The sequence below is a fragment of the Pecten maximus genome, chromosome 1 (genome assembly GCF_902652985.1).
Source record: "Pecten maximus chromosome 1, xPecMax1.1, whole genome shotgun sequence".
Classification (NCBI taxonomy): Eukaryota; Metazoa; Mollusca; class Bivalvia; order Pectinida; family Pectinidae; genus Pecten; species Pecten maximus.
Window position 1 is genome coordinate 29,196,375 of NC_047015.1, and position 21,732 is coordinate 29,218,106.

The following is a 21,732-nucleotide window of genomic DNA, read 5'->3' on the forward strand; positions in this document are numbered from 1 at the left end:
TGTTACTAGTAGTACGTTTTTGTCAAAGAAAAATGTACGTACATATTGTGTGTCAAAAATATCTACTGCTAGTAGTAGATAAATTTGTACACAAAAAGTGTACGTACAAATCCTGTGTCAAAAACCTGTTACTAGTAACACATTTTTGACACAAAATTTGTACGTACATATTTTGTGTACAAATTTATCTACTACTTCCAAATATCAATTAACATTCCTTTTATTCTTGATTGATTACCATGCGGTCGTATGCTGATTTTGCCTGATAAGGTAATAAAAGCCAGAACCAAATTATCTGCTCGATTTTAAAGCCACATACTCCCAATTACCTAAAACTCTAGTTGCATACATGTAATAATGGCAGTCCAAGATTCTCATTCACGCTCTCCTATTAAAATGACCACTGGCCTGGACGCTTGACCGGAGGATCTGTGTATAAAATTAACGTGTAATGATATACGTCTCTGCAAAAGCTAACCAGCAATCCCTTTTCTTCTCCCGCTAAGTTCCATTGAATCATTTCCTATTCCCAGGAAATACTCGGGTTTTGCCGATTCCAGTCCGTTTTACGTTTCTTTTTGGCAGAATCGGTCCTTGTTTTGGCAGGCTCAAACATTCGGCGTTCCACCATTTTGTACAGACTGATAACGTTAACACGCCCGTTGCATTATAGGACTATTTTGCATGGAAACTTGGTCTGTCGGACCCAGTTATTATTTTTGGGAATATCCCATTTATTTTTATAAATGCACATTTTCCTTCAGTTTTGTTTCGCGATAACTTGTTAGATATGTATTAAGTCTGAAAACTGTTAAGATCTCGAAATGTAAACATTTCCTTTGAAGCATTTGGCTTTAAAATATGACGTTAAGTAAAGCCAGAATATCCAGCCAGCGTAATGGAAGAATGGTATCACTCGAAACCGAAAAAGTTAATTGTTTTCTCGTATTTCTATCGGATTCAGTCAACATACAACCACAAGGCGATCAATCAAGATAGGAAAGAATGTTAATTGATATTTAGAAGTAGTAGATAAATTTGTACACAAAATATGTACGCACATATTTTGTGTCAAAAATGTGTTACTAGTAACAGGTTTTTGACACGGGATTTGTACGTACACTTTTTGTGTACAAATTTATCTACTACTAGCAGTAGATATTTTTGACACATAATATGTACGTACATTTTTCGGTGACAAAAACGTACTACTAGTAACACTGTTTTGCCCGTCCGATATCGGCCATCGTATAAATGTGGTACATGTATATACATTGTAGAGGATATCGAGTGAGGTCCCATTGAATATAACATATATAGTATGACAGAATATCGATATTTATCATACGTCGAATGGAATAAATGTTACGTTCAACGGGAAACCATTCAATTTTCTATTATTTTCTTTTTTAAAGACAAAAAAGAGAAAAAATCTACGCAAAGACAAAGCTTCGGGAATCAGTATCAATATGTGACGCCATATCTTTCAGACGTTACGCTTCACAACATGATGACGCCATTTTTAATGGGCTGTTCAACGTAACGCAAATGCTTCTGTGCTGTTGCTGGTAAGTTTTACTGACAAAAATATTGTGAGATGAGCATTTTGTCGAAAACTACAAAGCATATTTCAGAAATAAAGCAAAATAAACACTTATTCTACCTTCGCTCCAATTGGATCTGGACCAAAAATCAGCGAATTTCAATGCAGTAAATAGAAAGCGTCGGTCTGATTGGTCAAAACAAACTTTATATCATTAACATAACGATGTAAGCAGTGATGATAGTTATAGCTTTTATCAAGTTGATTATTTATGATATTTTGCTGATATATTTTACTCATATGGTTTGACAATGTACAAAAGTTATTAGACGGGAGATTTACGAGATCTGGTGTGACGTCATTAATACTAGGTGATTTGAATGTAAACAGAAGTTCGTCTGGCATCATTCAATCAATGACTCATGTGTCAAAAATGTTCAATTCACACTTCAAATCAACTAATGACTACCAAATACTTCTTTTGTACAAGTTTGTCATCAAATGAGACAGTCATTTCCAAAAGAAATCATACTATTTTCCTTCTTAACATACAAAATGAATCAATAATACATTGTATATCCAATATTCATATTGTGTTCACTAATTATGTTGTACAATAACTCACATTATATTTTGTATGTACACACTAACTCAAACATTATATTTTGTATGTACACACTAACTCATACATTATATTTTGTATGTACACACTAAATCATACATTATATTTTGTATGTACACACAGCTCATACATTATATTTTGTAAGTACACACTAACTCATACATTACTAGTATATTTTGTATGTACACACTAACTCGTACATTATATTTTGTATGTACACACTAACTCATACATTAGATTTTGTATGTACACACTAACTCATACATTATATTTTGTATGTACACACTAACTCATACATTATATTTTGTATGTACACACTAAATCATACATTATATTTTGTATGTACACACTAACTCATACATTATATTTTGTATGTACACACTAAATCATACATTATATTTTGTATGTACACACTAACTCGTACATTATATTTTGTATGTACACACTAACTCATACATTATATTTTGTATGCACACATTAACTCAGAAATTATATTTTGTATGTACACACTAACTCATACATTATATTTTGTATGTACACACTAACTCGTACATTCTCTTCTACATAATCCAATAGGATAAACAACAACTTGAAAATACAACAACTGTATTTCACAGCGACATATGCACTGGCTGATGAGTTTATTAAGAAAACACCATAATAACTATAATTGCATGATTTTTCCTGTAAAATTTCATTCAATGAGGAAATGAAGAGTTAAATTAAAACTAATTAAAATACAGTGTTAATACTGATTGGTATCAAAATAGTAGACCGGAGGAGGCTCTGTACTAATTAGTATACACACCAGCTGGTTACTGTTGAAACCGTGATTAAGATGATATGTCACGTAACACCCCTACTGAACACGTGGTAAAGTACACGTAGACAACCCGGATATTCGGTCTTTTTATCACCAGCAGCTCAAAACTTGCTCATTTTTCTATGGTGGGAAAAGTCTTTAAGTAAAAGCCCCTTCTGGAAATGAAAAGTGGTGTAAAGCGTTAAAGATTTCAACTAAAAAGAATTCTAACAAGTTCTATTTTGAACATAATGACACAAATTCAATTTAGATCCATTCCTAATTCTGTTTCTGGTCTGTCTTGTTTCCTTCTGGCTATCTATTAGGCCCCGAGAATATCTTTCTCGCTCTACTCTTGGATTTCCTGTTAGGCCCGCGGAAATATCTTTCGTACTTATTCCATTTTCATCATGGTGTTGGACCCCCCCCCCCCCCCCCCCCCCAAAAAAAAAACAAACCCCAAAAAACTAAAGGTTTAGGAAAAAATGCCTGGTGGTGCTGAAAGTCGCACATGCTTCCACGGTATGAAACGAACACAGAAGGTCGTTATGAACTTGTTGTTTTGGAAAGAACAAAGAAAATATTTCATTTCAAAACGTTTCAGATATTCTATCGCTATCCCATGTTGCTCTGAACCAATTTTCCGTCGACACCTCCGACTTATTACCAACATGATAGGTGTTTTTTTTTGTTGCTTTTTTTGTGTTGTGTTTCTTTGAAATCCGATTAGTTTGGCAAGAACAAAAAGTTGTATTTGATTTCAATACGTTTCAGTCGATTTCGGTTATTTCTGGACGTACATCATGTACATATCATTGTTGACAATTTTATTCCCACTAGGATATGACTGTTTTCACACAATGTCGTATATCTTCAATAACATACGTATATAATTCATCCTGTGTATCTTTTGTATAATATTTTTCTAGATAACAAGTGCGTGGTTGTCTGTTCAGTCCCGGCGGTTTACCGTAATCCGCCAGTCACTGTCACCTCTAATTTATATACATGTACTTATCATTAAATCCGATATTGACGAGACAGAATTATGGATCTTTTGCACCTCCCCATCAAGATTTTTTTAACATTTCCTTCGACCCATTTTGTCGCCTCCTATCATCAACGTAGGTCCTTAGATCACTGATGAGTCCTACAGGGACCAAACAGATATAGAATGCGGTATTTACTTTCTTTTTTAAGCTGTATGACTATCTTGTGTGTATTTAGTACAATCGCTCCCATAAACAAAAGACCCAATGGGCCTGCATCTTCCGTCTGGTAATGACAACTTGAGGAGTTTCTGTCTTTAATTTTAAGCATCGTTTTACTCCTGAGTACGAGTCAAGGTCATTTCATTTCGCAAACTTCATCGGATACCTTCCCATGAACTTACTCTTGTATAGCTACCAGGCAAATAATCAGAAGTCGTTTGAGTACATGTTGTATGTTAACACATATGATCCCTGTGGCCTGAATATGGGTTAAGGTTATTTCTTTATACAAACTTGATAGTGCTTCATCCCAGGTAGATAGCTAGGCCTTTTGTCTCACCAAAAGAAATCGTTTGTTTTAATGATGAACGCAAATAACACAAAAAAAGGAAACGTTCACACAAATATGAATGTAAGCATTAATACAATATAAACGAATGCTGAAAATATATAATATTTTATTTTGTAAAATCAACTACAGATAACACCTGCTGTGTATAAATCATTGATATCAGCATACCTAGACTGTGTGTGACAAGTCACCTAACACTTCCATGAATCAGTGTTAGGTAAAATGCATTATTCAATACAAATATTTAGTTATATAGAAACTCACACCAACGAAAGCACTCAAAAACAAAGTTAGTTAAATATCAGATTATTGAAATTAACGAACTGTAATATTTTATCATTTCAAGTAATTAGAATACCAGGTACCTATGCTCTAGATACTAATAGTAGGCAGAGATGTGTATTTGTTTGGTCCAATTCGTGCCAACAAATCATCTCGACATCCCACTGAATTTGTCTCTATATATGGGGAAACAACACCACAATAACGCCCTTTGTCAATTTCGACCAAAGTTTGTGTCAATGAATAAATGGGGTTTTACTTTCTATTGCAATTGTATGTCTTTGTAGAGTCAACATTTCAAAAAAATTTTGGAGTCAACCGTGTTCTACTTAAGCGATCCTTCTTCAATGTAACAATTTGGGTTGCAATGATCTCAAATTGGAAGGATATACAGATTTATCTATACTTTTATTGATGCTAAACAGTAAACTATTTTTTCTCCATACCTAAATGACCATTTACATTACATCAAATCAAGCGTGACAACATGATAAAAAGAAAATCACGACTTCACAGATAAGTCAACCTTTAAACCACGTGTTGCGTTATATGGTTTAAACGGTACATGTACATCCGGAGACTTCCTAATATAATTGGAAATGTGTATTACTATGTCTATGTGTGATACGTATAGTATTTTAATGAATTCATATCAAAGTTTTTATCCGCAGATGTATCAATTTACTTGAAAAATGCTAAAAATATTTTTATTACTTTACTTGAAAGTAATATAACTACATTTAATGCTGAAGATTTATTGATACACTCACTACCCAAATGTTATTCAGCACTAATTAATGCTGAAAAAATTACCATAACATAGGAAAAATATTAATAAAAAAACCAACTAGATAATAATACTGAACGAACCTTGATAGCTGTTTTCTTTAAAGTACACCAGTCCATTTTTATAATGAATGTATATTGAAAATGTATATTTAAAGTTTCTGTTGTTATCATAACAACTGCTTCATTGTACTCCCCATATACGTGTAATTTGTTGCTTACACATTTGTTACCTTGCACATCATACACGTGTAATATGTCGTTTACATCATGTACACATTACGTCATACACGTGTAATATGTCGTTTACATCATTTACACATTACGTCATACACGTGTAATATGTCGTTTACACCTTGTACACTTTACGTCATCATACACGTGTAATATGTCGTTTACACCTTGTATACTTTACGTCATCATACACGTGTAATATGTCGTTTACACCTTGTATACTTTACGTCATCATACACGTGTAATATGTTGTTTACACCTTGTACATGTATACTTTACGTCATACACGTGTAATATTTTTTTTCTATGACACCTGCTACATTATACATCACCATTAACTTATAACCTACTGTTTACACGTGTAACATTTTATGACACACGTGCATGTTAAACTTAAATTAAACATTCTGGTTATAATTACTAGATGTTGATATATACATGATCTCCTGGTTATACAGAACAAATCGACCTATAGATGTGCGACATAAACATAGACAAGATACATATGCAATCTTTTGATTTTCAACAAAATCAAATTTGTCAATTGTAAGACTAAAAATAATATAAACATCTTAACAAAACAAACACATGATCAAAATTACATAAAATCAGTAGTATCAATCAACGTGCATCATATCAAAACATAACATTTAACAAAACTATTTTGATTTTGATCTCATCTCTTACATCAACATCATATACATTATCTAGATAAAATTACGAAGAAATTTGAGGTAAAACACCAGTAAATTAAAACAAATTGATTATTATTGTGAGTTTTACATATAACAATAAGGCATATCATTGTTTTCCCCATATATTATATTATCAGTGTAACATGTTTAATACAAGATTTCTGTCAATATCCCTGTATAATTAAAAGCACTCCATGCAGTATCTATATACATCATACTTATAGCATCTTCATGTACGGTACACTCTAATGGACATGCTCATCGTAACCTGTATGTACACTGGGTCCATTAGGATATCTAACGACTACACTCACATCGTCATACTCATCTAAGGTGTACACTGGGTCCATTAGGATATCTAACGACTACACTCACATCGTCATACTCATCTAAATTGTACACTGGGTCCATTAGGATATCTAACGACTACACTCACATCGTCATACTCATCTAAATTGTACACTGGGTCCATTAGGATATCTAACGACTACACTCACATCGTCATACTCATCTAAATTGTACACTGGGTCCATTAGGATATCTAAAGACTACACTCACATCATCATACTCATCTAAATTGTACAAATGGTCCATTAGGATATCTAACGACTACACTCACATCATCATACTCATCTAACTTGTACTCTGGGTCGAAGAGGATATCTAACATCTACACTCACATCATCATACTCATCTAATTTGTACACTGGGTCCATTAGGATATCTATCGAATACACTCACATCATCATACTCATCTAAATTGTACACTGGGTCCATTAGGATATCTAACGACTACACTCACATCATCATACTCATCTAAATTGTACAAATGGTCCATTAGGATATCTAACGACTACACTCACATCATCATACTCATCTAACTTGTACTCTGGGTCGAAGAGGATATCTAACATCTACACTCACATCATCATACTCATCTAAATTGTACACTGGGTCCATTAGGATATCTAACGACTACACTCACATCATCATACTCATCTAAATTGTACACTGGGTCCATTAGGATATCTAACGACTACACTCACATCATCATACTCATCTAACTTGTACACTGGGTCGAAGAGGATATCTAACATCTACACTCACATCATCATACTCATCTAATTTGTACACTGGGTCCATTAGGATATCTATCGACTACACTCACATTATCATACTCATCTAAATTGTACACTGGGTCCATTAGGATATCTAACGACTACACTCACATCATCATACTCATCTAAATTGTACACTGGGTCCATTAGGATATCTAACGACTACACTCACATCGTCATACTTATCTAAGGTGTACACTGGGTCCATTAGGATATCTAACGACTACACTCACATCGTCATACTCATCTAAATTGTACACTGGGTCCATTAGGATATCTAACGACTACACTTACATCGTCATACTCATCTAAATTGTACACTGGGTCCATTAGGATATCTAACGACTACACTCAGATCGTCATACTCATCTAAATTGTACACTGGGTCCATTAGGATATCTAAAGACTACACTCACATCATCATACTCATCTAAATTGTACAAATGGTCCATTAGGATATCTAACGACTACACTCACATCATCATACTCATCTAATTTGTACTCTGGGTCGAAGAGGATATCTAACATCTACACTCACATCATCATACTCATCTAAATTGTACACTGGGTCCATTAGGATATCTAACGACTACACTCACATCATCATACTCATCTAACTTGTACAAATGGTCCATTAGGATATCTAACGACTACACTCACATCATCATACTTATCTAACTTGTACTCTGGTTCGAAGAGGATATCTAACATCTACACTCACATCATCATACTCATCTAATTTGTACACTGGGTCCATTAGGATATCTATCGAATACACTCACATCATCATACTCATCTAAATTGTACACTGGGTCCATTAGGATATCTAACGACTACACTCACATCATCATACTCATCTGAATTGTACACTGGGTCCATTAGGATATCTAACGACTACACTCATATCATCATACTCATCTAACTTGTACACTGGGTCGAAGAAGATATCTAACATCTACACTCACATCATCATACTCATCTAATTTGTACACTGGGTCCATTAGGATATCTATCGACTACACTCACATCATCATACTCATCTAAATTGTACACTGGGTCCATTAGGATATCTAACGACTACACTCACATCATCATTCTCATCTAAATTGTACACTGGGTCCATTAGGATATCTAACGACTACACTCACATCGTCATACTCATCTAAATTGTACACTGGGTCCATTAGGATATATAACGACTACACTCAAATAATCATACTCATCTAAATTTTACACTGGGTTCATTAGGATATCTAACTACTTCACTCACATCATCATACTCATCTAACTTGTACAAAGGGCCCATTAGAATATCTAACATCTACACTCAAATCTCTATAATCATTTAACTTGTACTCTGGGTCGAAGAGGATATCTAACATCTACACTCATATCACTATACTCATCGTAACTGACACAGACAGTGTACAGTACACGTATCCGACTCGTACGTACAACTCAGACAGTGTACAGTACACATATCCTACACGTACCCCCGACACAGACAGTGTACAGTACACGTATCATATACGAACATCCAACATTGTACAGTACACGTATCATACACGTACGTCCAACAGACAGTGTACAGTACATGTATCCTACACGTACATCCGACACAGACAGTGTACAGTACACGTATCCTTCACGTACCGCCGACACAGACAATATACAGTACACATATCGTACACGTACCCCCGACACAAACACTGTACAGTACACGTATCATACACGTACGTCCAACGCAGACAGGGTACAGTACACGTATCCTACACGTACGTCCAACGCAGACAGTGTACAGTACACGTATCCTACACGTAAGCCGAACGCAGACCGTGTACAGTACACGTATCCTACACGTACGGCCAACGAGGACAGAATACAATACACATATCCTACATGTACCCTGACACAGACAGTGTAAAGTACACGTATCCTACATGTACGGCCAACGAGGACAGAATACAATACACATATCCTACATGTACCCCGACACAGACAGTGTACAGTACACGTATCCTACATGTACTGCCGACACAGGCAGTGTACTGTACACGTATCATACACGTACCCCCGACACAGACAGGGTACAATATACGTATCCTACACGTACGCCCAGCACAGACAGTGTACAGTACACGTATCATACACGAACGCCCAATGTAGACATGGTATAGCACGCGTATCCTACACGTACGCCCAGCACAAATAGGGTGTGGTACACGTACCCTACACGTACGCCCGACACAGATAAGGTAAACTGTCAAAAGGGCCTGTTTCCAAAATGGCCCCTTCTCTGATTCAAATTTCCTGTTGGTGGTGCATTGCCCATGCCGTTGTGGTCACAAATCTATAAAGTATAAAGATTTAGGTCAATTGGTTTGTTTTGTATGGCTCCTCAAAGTTGTACCTTTCAGAAGCTGTCTAAGTGTTGATAAAATGTGCATGTTGTGTAAAATATTAATGAAAATCTAATCAAATGATGGTCACCGTAAAGAAGACATTCATGGCATGATTGTGACAACAAATCACGTTCCCATCGCGCCATTTGGCTGTTTTATGGAAGAAACAATCTCAAAAATGCCATTTTCGATGATAACATTTTAGACACAAAAACTGTGTTTTTTTAGAGAATACACCCTTTTATGGGCGTTGGATGCAAACCAATTTTTATCCTATTAAACAGTACGTAATATGCTATTGATGAGAGGAAAAATCATCAACATGTAAGTGGTGGAACATTTTCAAATCTTGGGTTGAATTAGTCTAGGGTTGAATTGCCGATTTTCGACTTTCTTTAGATAATTAACAAAAACACGAGAGTATTTGCTCGGTATGTTGAGAATATGTACACAGATATGAAAAAAAGTGAGAGAAACACTTTTTCATTAAAAAAATCCAAGATGGCTACTTCACAAGTCCCCGTGGTTGAAGATATTAGCTGACAAATAGACAAAACAACAAACAAAACTAGATTTGATCAAGATCAAAACACGGGATTTCCAACTAGAAAATGATTGCAGACATGTTCTCGTTCTGACGAACGCTTTTGTACGTTTTACCTACGATTTCTCTTCGTTTTCTCTTCGCTTCCCTTCTTTAACCGATCAATTGACTTTCAACCCTCTCTGTGACCTTGAACTTCGAAGGTCAATGTCAAATATGTGCATACCTTTTGTAGCCAGTCATTAATGCTTTATATGTGCCAATTGTCAAGTCTGTTGGTGTCAGAGTATTGGAGGAAAAACATTTCAAGTGTAATTGTAGGATAATATTTAATTTTGGCAGTTAAATGTTTTCCTATGTATTTTTTCTGAGATAAAGTTGACGTTTTGACCTGGAAACGTTGCAAACATCTTCAAACAAACTTTTTCTATAATATACAATAAAAATTAACCGTTTGAAAGAGAATTTGAAATTTTCGATTTTTGATCATTTGACCTCTGTGACCTTGAACGAAGGTCAAGGTCATTGAAAAGCAATCAAGTTTGTAGGCATCCGTACATGCTATCACTGTGCCAAATATAATATCTGTGTATGTAAGGATTTTGGAGCAGAGGGTAATTAAGTGCATTTTTGGGAAAATTTGAATTTTGGCGGGAAAACAAACATTTTTCAAAGTGCCATTTCTTCGTCATTTTTTATCGAACGACCATAAAAATTGAACCGTTCGTCTTCATTATTCATGCACTTTGCAATACAGTGAAAAAATTAACTCATTTTGAATTTTGAATTTTTGACCTTGATTTGAACTCGCGCTTAGACCTTGACCTTGACATATTTTCTGATAACATATCGCGGAGAAAAGTGAGCCCCGCCAATGAACTACAAGATGCATTGATTGTTTAAGGAAAAAAGCGAACGAACAAAGAACCTGATTCAAAAGAATTTTTGTTTAATTTTTGTTTTTTTTATTATTATTTGACCTTGAACTTCATTCAAGGTCAGTGAAAAATAACTTCTTTTTTAGCCACTCTTATATTCTATGGTTGTGCCAAATATCAAGTCTGTATGTGTTTAAATGAAGGAGTTGAAAGAAAATTAGGCATTTTTGCTCGATTTTTTAATTTTGGCGGGGAAAACTTTGAAATTTTCAAAGTGCCATATCTCCGTCATTTTTTATCCGATGATCAAAAAAATTTCAAATTCCGTCTCAGTGCATCATACTCTTTTTTTACGGTGAAGAAAATTCTCAGATCGAGAATTTTTTTTTCGACATTTTCTTTATTCCATAGCGAGGTCATGACCTTGACATATTCTCTGATAAGATGGCATGGAGAAAAGTTAGCTCTGTCCCTGATCTATCTGGCACACTGAACCTGAACCTGGCGATAAACCCAGTAAACTAACAAACAAACAAACTATAAGATAAGTCTTGGAGGTTGGTAGAGTAAGACGTCCAGTAGGAGGGCTGGTAAGTCTTTTTGAGGTTTGTCAGCCGGATAGTGATTGATGCGAGCCTCCCTGTGGTATGGGATCTTTATCATATACAATGTAGATGAAAGGATGTAACTCAACTTGGAGGAAGTTAAAAGCGGTTAGGAGAGTTTTATTAGCCAAGACCGATACGATCAATGGTGAGCATGTTAGACTGTTATAGATAAAAATAAAAATTAACTGATAACAAGAACGTGGGTTCTATAGTCAAAGTTGGCATTAGAAAGCCGAATCTGCAGAAGTTTGCAATGGCGTTCTTGTCGATAATGAAATTGGTGTTAGTGGACAGTGGCTATCCAGGAGCAAGTAACCGTACTGCAAAATATTCAAGTAGATGTTAAGATTGTGACGATTGTTCGAGACAAGTACATAATGTATTGGGTTTTCAGGTGTGTGAAGTTTTATGGGGTTCACAACAAATCGACCGGTTCGTGACAGAGTATAACAATACATGCGCAAGTTTTAAGTCCACGTGGTGGTGCAGTCGATACGTTACTGGTTATTGTCTAGACTTGTTTGTCGTGTTGGCTGGCAAAGTCAGAGGAAAGGGGCCGTATGGGACATTGTTCCTCAATGAAAGAGTGCGGCGTACTGGCAATTTCAGTGAACTGAAGAGTGGACTTTTGATGCTTTTTATAGGAGATTCCCGTCTACGTCTAGTAGGAATATCACGCTAAGGAGGGAGTTCAACAGATGTTTCGAAGCCAGCGTTTTGGCTCTCAATATGTTGGCCCTCCGACTAAATGTTACGCGTTGAAAGCAGATTTTTACATGCTCGTGTTACATGTATATTGAACATTATTTTGTGTGTGTTTTACAGACATAGGACTGAAGACATCCATCAATGATAGGGTATGGCTAGGAGGTTTTCAGTGTCAATACAACCACTAAAACGACCCCTTCAAGTTTCATGCACGTGGCGTTGTATGTAAAGTCTTTGTTGGAAAACGGAAAGGCGTATTCATTCTGCAGTGTACGCAATTAAATGGGTACAAAATTTCAATGGATACCAGGACCTTTCAGCAAATGTTTTTTTTTTTTTTTTTTTACGCCGAATTTATTAGAATCTTCTTAAAGAGTGGTTAAAAGCCTGTGTGTAAAAAGGAACCAGTCACAGCAGACATTCTGATTTGCGTGAGATGTGTGGTTACGAGTGACTTGTTGGTAGTTGGTATTACGGTTCAATGAGCTCAGTAGTTTGCGTTGTTCGGGTGCCATTTTATGGATATTTAACACTCAATATTAGGAAAGGTAAAAAAGACCAGTATCGTTTTGGTAGTAAAGAGGTCATTAGAGTATTTTTTTTCCAATTGTTTAAGTAAATCTACCGTTACGGCCAGATGTGGCTCCAGTAGGGAAGGTTATGAAGCTAATTCCATGTAGTATCGTTTGAAAGTTACCTAGAAATGAAGTTACGTGTGTAATTACAAAATGATATATCAATAATTTGTCAGGGTCATGAAAATAATAGTTTATCATATAGTTTTCTTTTGGCCATTTGTTTGTTGAGATGGGCTAATACGTTTTCCTGGAACCGTGGTGGCGTATCGGTGTGTATCTACAGAGATGTTTATTGTGACTGTGATTTGGGTGTTCACGTAACTGTGTATAGGTTTGGTTATACACGTACCAGTGTGTATAAGTTTGAGTGTACACGTACCAGTGTGTATAAGTTTGGGTATACACGTACCAGTGTGTATAAACTTGAGTTTACACGGACCAGTGTGTATAAGTTTGGGTGAAAACGTACCAGTGTGTATAAACTTGAGTTTACACGGACCAGTGTGTATAAGCTTGAGTTTACACGTACCGGTGTGTACCAATATTTATGAGATTTGGGTGTACACGTACCAGTGTGTATAAGCTTGAGTGTACACGTACCAGTGTGTATAAGATACAGTTGTACCAGTATTTATGAGATTTTATTGTACAAATGTGTTTAGTGTTATACATGAGTTTAATGTAACAATATTAGTTTTTGTTGTACCACTAGTATTGTATGATCTTGGTGTACCAGTGTAATTATACATGTAAGATTTATGTGTACCACTGTGCAGTGTATTTTGTCATACTGTACTTTAAGCATGCTGTCCACATGTTTCATATTACTATACAATGTATTTGTAGAGATGATTAATACTCCAATAAAATAACAGCTACGCAAATATGTTTGAAACAATATATATGTATACTTTATTGACTAATTTAGACAATGCCCAATTGCAGCATTCTTGTTTATATTACACAAATACATTAACGTGATAAAATACCTTACAAGAGAAACTAGTCAAATAGATGATAATTAAATAAGTATTTATATAATAATCCGAATTTTTATGTTAATGACCGTAGCGACTAAACAACAACTGTTCTGAATACATTATGACAAAATTAGATGATCTGACCACACGGGAACCGTGTACGATGTTTACTTGCCGAAATATACGCATTTTAATTCCAATCCAAACCGCCTCACAGCTTCGGGTCGCCATCTTTGGTCAAATCAAAACATCTGTGCGTTTGAAAGAGTCAGTACTGCAAAGCTTCTAAATGATCTTGTGTGTTACAAATTTTAAGTTTATAATAGAAACGAAATATGGATTTTAAAATAATTTGATTTAAATTACTTATGCATTAGGTGAGCGAATCGTAGCAATTATTTACAATGCACTCTCACGTTGTACTCAATACTGATCACAATGTTTTTATTTAGACATTTTCTATATCTTTCGCTTCATATCAGTTTAAGAATTGATTTAGATTTCCCAATAATTTCGCTGGAAATGCATTTGATGACGTAACATAAGTCTACAGGCTATAGAATCAGGCATCTATAGTCGATAAATGGAGGTTTGGAGTGGATAACACTTCGGTCCATCAGCTGTATGATATTTCGTGGCGTCTGTTATTAGAACGTGACACGGAAAGCACAACGATAATAAAAACAGAAGATCATTGAACATTCCCGGATTAATTTCGCATTTTTTGAGACACCAATGTGCTAAAATACAACGGAAAGTAACACAGATTTAATTCATAGCTATCGTATCGTAACCTATGTAGTTGGACTAGACCTATTTTCGTTTTACAGTTTACGGATATGGTCATAAAAATAATTAATATTCTGAACCACAGTCGATCTAATTACTTAATTGCGGGATATTTCTATCAAGTATATTTATACTTCTCATGTACAGGGTGCATCTTTGTTTAAAATTGACTGGTCTGTAGGTCTGATCTGACTCCCTCAGCTGACCCTGACCACAGGGCCACGTTAATATCGTATCCTTTTGTAAACACCTCATAATAAATGTATCAACGGCAGAATCGTCTGCATTACAATTTTTACCGTTTAAATACTTTAATATATAAATACTTATTACCGGTTAGCTTGTAATAATAATAATAAAATGCCCCCCCCCCCCCCTCCCCTAAAAAACACGAAACAAACCCAAAACAAAACAAAACAAATCAAAACAAAGATAAAAAACGAAACAAAAGACGGATTAAATATGTATATAGATCTATCACCAAGACTTATAGTAGAAATATATGTCCAGTAACTACGATGTCTTTAAAATGTTTCCACCCTGGAGACAGGATGGATGGTCCCCGGGACTAGCAATTGGCCTCGTGAGCCCAGACACAGGTGTTCTTGTCCCCATCATACAGGGTTCCCGCGGAACATGACAGTACGTAGGTGTTTCCGTTGGCACATTGAATGAACTTGGAACAATCGGTTGGGTGTGAATAATCTCCGGCTGGATGGTTATCACAGAATTCTTCAAAGAAAACAAATCTATAATTGTGTGGGCAAGTCAGATATTTCGATTCGGTCATGTTAATGTTTACTGATATATAGTTACAATGTAGACAGATCTGTAATTTACTATTCAAAATCTAAAATCATATGGTACGCAAGACCGACTCACCTCCGGGTGCCGCAGTGGGACCCACTGTTACTGGTGGTGTCGTGGTGACCGGGCCTATCGTTACAGGGGCCACAGTGGTAACTGCACACCACTGGGCGTCGCGGAATTCCTGGCCACCGACACACCGGAAGTAGCGACCACAAAGGGCTGTGTCTTGGTAATATCCATCATCCTTATCACGGCACACTGCAGTAAAAAACAGAATATTCATAAATCTCGTAACCAACATAGAAAACTGAACAATCAGGAAATCACGTGATAATTTGTACACTTACGATCTGTAAAAACAACTTCCGTAGTTACGGGACCTGTCGTAGAGACCGGTACTGTTGTAGGTGCCACTGTGGTTAATGGGGCAACAGTTGTTGACAACACTGTAGTTACCGGGGCAACAGTTGTTGGAATGATACCGCTCTCAGCAGCAATAAGTTCGTCTTTAATTTTGTTAGTCAATGGGAACTTCCTGCTAGACGTGGCACAGACCCGGTTGAAGTCATCCAGAGGAAGTGCCCATACCATGGCGCCGCCATAACCTTCCTGTACCAGCCACGCCACCTGGTGGAAAACACATTTCATCAATATGCTGTGGGTACAGAATTAAGTAATACCATTAAAAGACAAACAGGCAGAAATGTGCTATATGGTATTGCCGGTTAGCTGCGAAGGACCTATCTATAGTATAGCTAACAGCTGAGAGCTGAAGCTGCTCTATACGAATTGTGAATAGGTATTTTACTTCCGTCAACAAGTGGATAAGTCATGATGTGATATAAATACATGTGTGTACGAGAGCGATATACAACCCTACCATTTATTCAGATCTACTACAAAGAATTGTCCCTTCCTTTTCAACAAATGAAAACATACAGAGTATAACAAGACTTCCAAATTTAAGTTTTTCTCTGGCGACAAATTTATCAAGTAATCCATCATGACGTTAAACATATACATTATGATAAAATATATGTTAATGTTAAAACATAATAGATGGAATCTGTATTAAATGTCTACAAGCTATTGTACGGTTGTATGTGAGAGTTTCCATCACACGAAGTCTTCGCACGCTACACTCCCACTTGTTATAGATTCGAGAAGTTGTTGATCTGTCGCCTATGTCCTAGATGGAATAACGGGACACATATGTCCTAGATGGAATTACGAGACACATATGTCCTAGATGCAATTACGAGACACACATGTCCTCGATGGAATTACGAGACACACATGTCCTCGATGGAATTACGAGACACACATGTCCTCGATGGAATTACGAGACACACATGTTCTAGATGGAATTACGAGACACATATGTCCTCGATGGAATTACGACACACACATGTCCTAGATGGAATAACGAGACACACATGTCATCGATGGAATTACGAGACACATATGTCCTAGATGGAATAACGAGACACACATGTCCTCGATGGAATTACGAGACACACATGTCCTCGATGGAATTACGAGACACACATGTCCTCGATGGAATTACGAGACACACATGTTCTAGATGGAATAACGAGACATATGTCCTCGATGGAATTACGAGACACACATGTCCTAGATGGAATTACGAGACACACATGTCATCGATGGAATTACGAGACACATATGTCCTAGATGGAATAACGAGACACACATGTCCTCGATGGAATTACGAGACACACATGTCCTCGATGGAATTACAAGACACATATGTCCTCGATGGAATTACGAGACACATGTCCTCGATGGAATTACGAGACACACATGTCCTCGATGGAATTACGAGACACATATGTCCTCGATGGACTTACGAGAGAAATATGACCTAGATGGAATTACGAGACACACATGTCCTCGATGGAATAACGAGACACGCATGTCCTCGGTGGAATTACGAGACACGCATGTCCTCGATGGAATTACGAGACACACATGTCTTCGATGGAATTACGAGACACACATGTCCTCGATGGAATTACGAGATACACATGTCCTCGATGGAATTACGAGACACACATGTCCTCGATGGAATTGCGAGACACACATGTTCTAGATGGAATTACGAGACACACATGTCCTCGATGTAATTACGAGAGAAATATGACCTAGATGGAATTACGAGACACACATGTCCTAGATGGAATTACGAGCCACATATATCCTCGATGGAATTACGAGACACATATGTCCTAGATGGAATTACGAGACACATATGTCCTCGATGGAATTACGAGAGAAATATGACCTAGATGGAATTACGAGACACACATGTCCTCGATGGAATTACGAGACACGCATGTCTTCGATGGAATTACGAGTCACGCATGTCCTCGATGGAATTACGAGACACGCATGTCCTCGATGGAATTACGAGACACGCATGTCCTCGATGGAATTACGAGACACATATGTCCTCGATGGAATTACGAGACACATCATGTCCTAGATGGAATTACGAGACACGCATGTCCTCGATGGAATTACGAGACACATCATGTCCTAGATGGAATTACGAGACACATATGTCCTCGATGGAATTACGAGACACATATGTCCTCGATGGAATTACGAGACACATATGTCCTAGATGGAATTACGAGACAATGCCAAAACGTTGTAAATTTCTTGTAACACAGCGATAATCAAATAACATTTGTTTTTAAACGGTACCTTGGTCGGTTTACAGCCATGTCCTTGTTAATTGCCAGGACTTGACTGTAAATGATGATGGATCGTTAAATTAAACACAAAATCAAACAATCTCATCATTTAAGATATCAATTAAAAAAGGCAGAAATCGTTAGCAAATTGTCATACCTTTAGGGAAAGGCTCTTTTCATCGTCATAACCGATCCATGTCTTGCCGTTGACGTAGACAGGTACGAGATGTTGGCTATCACGGTATGTATTTCCCCCAGAGGCCATCATTGTACAGATCTGTTAAAACATTAGTAACATGTAAAACACAATACCATCGACAAACGACAGAGAAGGCAGATGATTGAAACTATAAATGTTCATGATATATATCAATTTACTTCGTAGTAAGACAGGTATCCCGCCTCCCGTGTGTAAGTCCCAGCCGGGCTCGGACCGCTGACTGGTGCCCCCATACAATGGTCAGCCTCATCCTTCAGTGTGAAGCCTCGCCCGTAAGATGCCAGACCTATGTTGAGTTTTTCCTTTGGAGCTCCTAGCTCTCTCCAGTAGTTGGACGCCCAGTCCTTAAAAAGGAAAGTTACATAGTTTTACTGACATGAACTGTATTTTTTTAATGTATCGGGTGTACAAATTCGTAGCTTCATCATTGCCAACAAAACATCTCAAATATTGTATAGTGACATTTTTTATTGCTTTCTTTCGGACACAAAGTTTACATCAAGTGACCATACCATGTTTAGTTGTTTCTGTTCCTCCGTCTCGGAATTCCGAGAAAACAGCGGACTGTTGTGGCCTGTTACATCATCCCAACTACCGTGGAGGTCATAGGTCATGATGCTGATAAAGTCCAAGTACCTGGGAGCGAAGTTGAGTAATATTGTACATAAAAAGCTATAAATATTTCCATATATACATGTAAAATAATATCATTAAAATCCTCTGTGCATAGCTACGTTTGATATATACTGCGACTAGGGTCAAGTTTTGATGATGAATATGTATTGGAATTAAATGTTGACCAGTACGAGACACAATGACAAGAATAAATGTGGACACTGATAAGGCGATTCGTGAGTCCCAATTCCTTCACTCGCCGCTGTTGTCATCACTGTCAACTTCTCGCACAACAAAGGAACCGAGCCGCACAAGTAACACAGGGTTTGGCACGATTTTATAAATGATAGTCTATATATATATATGTCTGATCGTAATGGACTATCATTTATAAAATCGTGCCAAGCCCCTGTGTGTCAAACTATAGAATCTGTGTGCGTTCTTGGCAATAGCAGAAAGAAATCACGGCGACAATTCTGCTTGAACGTCAACGGAATCTATTACGGGTCATTTAGAGTCTATATAGGAAAATAATGTTGAATTTAAACACGAATAGATATCTACTTTGCAAGAGATCTAAGTCACACAAATACTGTTATGCTCAAGTCACAATGTCTCCCTATATGTCATATTTGTGTGGTATATTCACATCTGCCATTTGCATTTCAAGGTTAAACAGAATTAGTGTTAACACATATCATTAAGTCAAACCTTGTCAAACTAATGATCCTATTGTGTGCTACTGACACTTGAGACAAAAAAGGCTTGCCTATTATTTGTAATATATTTGAAACAAATGAGCTTAATGTGCCCCCTGAAACATGTTTTGTTTTTTGTCTTGTTGAAATTTAAAACAGCTTAACGAATTACATGTCAACAGCGGGCCGTCAACAGCGAGGCCCATGATGCATACTAAAATTGATCAAATTAATTCTGTTAAGATGCACCAAAGAAGTGATGTATAGACTTGTAAAATATCACTCTTACATGGCCATTGCGGGAACATCGTAAGCAGGATCAATGTAGGACTTCCCGGCAGCCACAGCGGCTGTTACTAGGAGACGCTTATTTCCGGTTTGTTTTGCTTCATCTTCATAGGCCTGACGTAACTCCTGTGGTTATAACATTGAAAAATATTAGGCACGAAATAGTTTTTTAGATTCTAAACGAAACAAAATGTATCATTTGGAAATCAACGAATATCTACAAGAGTCTAAACCAACTACAATTGAAGGGCGATGAGGGCATATTATAGCCAATCACTGACAACAAAACTAAACAGACAATACTATAGGAAATGTGGTCATATCCAGGCTTTCAAACCAGTGAAGACTCTTAGCTATTAGCTGACTGTAATCGAAGAGGATTTGTCAACATTCGATTCTGTCTCATAACAGACACTGATGACGATTCCACATTTGTTTAAACATTAAAATCCACAAAGTCATTATCCGAACTAGAATCTATCGTGTTATTTGCCACGAACACAATACGTATCAATATCTAAATACTAGAAATGATTTCTTGATCAGATTTCGAAAGAGGGACACATTGTGACAATTTTTGAATTCATGTAGTCGGTAGAAATGAGTTACATGTAATACTTTATCAATTAGTTAAATAATAAAAGCCTCGTGACCATGTAGTCTCGTGATCACTGAATTTATAATGCTGTGACAGTAACAGCAGGCAGACTTGTCGTAAAGCAATACATCTAAAAACAATTCTGTATCTCAAACTATACCAAACATTTTAGTGCACCAACAAGAAATCGTAAAAATCTTCCAGCAGACTGACATACCTTACATAAAAGGCCGAAGTTAGCCTTGTCAGAGGTTTTTCCTCCTCTGCTGCCCGGATACTCCCAGTCCAGGTCAAGGCCATCGAAGCCGTATTTCCGGAGGAAGGTAACAGAGGTCGAGACGAATTTCGCCCTGGACGCTGGATTCGACACCATTGGTGAGAAGTGTGTACTAGCCTGGTTCCATCCTCCCACAGCCAGCAGAGTTTTCAGACTCGGGTTCTGTTGTTTGAGGGCGTTAAATTCCTGGTATCTACATATCAAAGGCACAAACGTCAACCAAAGAATTAGGTTGGCTGGATGCTGGACAGATATGACTCCTATTCCTTATGAAAGTTTGCATGTACACTGTCATAGAAATTGATATAGTTTGATTATATATTGACAAACTTTTGTGAGACGAGCTATGCTGTTCTACAACAACTCTTGTATTT

The 21,732-nt window shown here is 36.9% G+C and overlaps 1 protein-coding gene across 1 annotated transcript in view; it reads right to left on the bottom strand.

Annotated features, from left to right (window-relative positions):
* The window catches only part of LOC117337653, a 57,007-nt gene that overhangs the window by 33,151 nt on the left and 2,124 nt on the right, over positions 1 to 21,732 (bottom strand). The window contains exons 3-10 of the mRNA XM_033898782.1: positions 21,299 to 21,551; positions 20,485 to 20,609; positions 19,395 to 19,518; positions 19,041 to 19,226; positions 18,820 to 18,939; positions 16,290 to 16,569; positions 16,015 to 16,200; positions 15,706 to 15,864 (exon numbers count right to left, since the gene is read on the bottom strand). Coding sequence (XP_033754673.1) covers positions 15,706 to 15,864; positions 16,015 to 16,200; positions 16,290 to 16,569; positions 18,820 to 18,939; positions 19,041 to 19,226; positions 19,395 to 19,518; positions 20,485 to 20,609; positions 21,299 to 21,551 — 1,433 coding nt within the window. The remainder of the gene's footprint in view (positions 1 to 15,705; positions 15,865 to 16,014; positions 16,201 to 16,289; positions 16,570 to 18,819; positions 18,940 to 19,040; positions 19,227 to 19,394; positions 19,519 to 20,484; positions 20,610 to 21,298; positions 21,552 to 21,732) is intronic.